The sequence below is a fragment of the Sinocyclocheilus anshuiensis genome, unplaced genomic scaffold (assembly GCF_001515605.1).
Source record: "Sinocyclocheilus anshuiensis isolate Anshui unplaced genomic scaffold, SAMN03320099.WGS_v1.1 scaffold961, whole genome shotgun sequence".
Classification (NCBI taxonomy): domain Eukaryota; kingdom Metazoa; phylum Chordata; class Actinopteri; order Cypriniformes; family Cyprinidae; genus Sinocyclocheilus; species Sinocyclocheilus anshuiensis.
Window position 1 is genome coordinate 1358361 of NW_015557049.1, and position 872 is coordinate 1359232.

The 872-nt window shown below is 40.8% G+C and overlaps 1 protein-coding gene across 1 annotated transcript in view; it reads right to left on the reverse strand.

Annotated features, from left to right (window-relative positions):
- LOC107676370 (opsin-3-like) overlaps positions 1 to 489 on the reverse strand; it is a 36018-nt gene extending 35529 nt beyond the window's left edge. Inside the window, exon 1 of the mRNA XM_016470892.1 lies at positions 380 to 489. Coding sequence (XP_016326378.1) covers positions 380 to 489 — 110 coding nt within the window. The remainder of the gene's footprint in view (positions 1 to 379) is intronic.
- Positions 490 to 872: the final 383 nt, after the last annotated feature.

The window sequence follows — 872 nt, forward strand, 5'->3', positions numbered from 1 at the left end:
CAGACAGATAGACAGATAGATAGATAGATAGATAGATAGATAGCTGTGATGTTTTCTGCTCTTCTCACATGTCAGGAAAGTTCATCTGAGTGTGAAGACAGCAAAGTGCTTTGTCTTGTCTAGTTTGTCTCTGACATTCATGCTTCACATTGCTGTTTGAAGCCTCTGTCACCTCATGTGGAACCAACTGCATAACGGAGCATCAGACATTCACAGTAAGATATTAGATTGATTCTGAAATACAGATGTTGTTTTATAACACACACTTTCTCTCCCCTGTCTCTTAGTATTGTATTGATTCATGTCCTCCATTTGGTTCTCATTTCCCTGTCCCCCTCATCTCAGCTCAGCATCATGGATAACATCCCCTCATAATTACGTAGGGAACTGCCATATAGAGCACCACTGAGATGCAGCGGATGGCTTGACATTAGGATTATAATCCATACAGCACACTCCACTGTCAGACTCGGTTCCTTCCAGAGGCATTGTGGGAATGATTTGCCTGCTCAGCTTGTCGGATTCAGTTCTATCTGCCGGAAAGCATAGTAATGCGGAATTTACATGCACAGGGTAACCTGTCCTTTCTGCATGCCAATAGTCCCGCATTGAGCAGGAGGAAACATTGCAAGGTTGCTCGCTGCATGTATATGCAACATTTTGTTTTGTTGAATCTATCATTGCATGCATGGTTTATTATTAATGTGATTAACAATGATCTTATTCTTAATCTGCAGTGCATGGCATAATAACTGGGTTCATTTCAGTCATCAGCTGGAGTACTGGAGTAAATGTAATTAGTTACTGTACTTGAGTATCTTTTCGGGTACTTTGTAGTTGTACTGAGTATCAAAGATACTAGCAACTTTTAC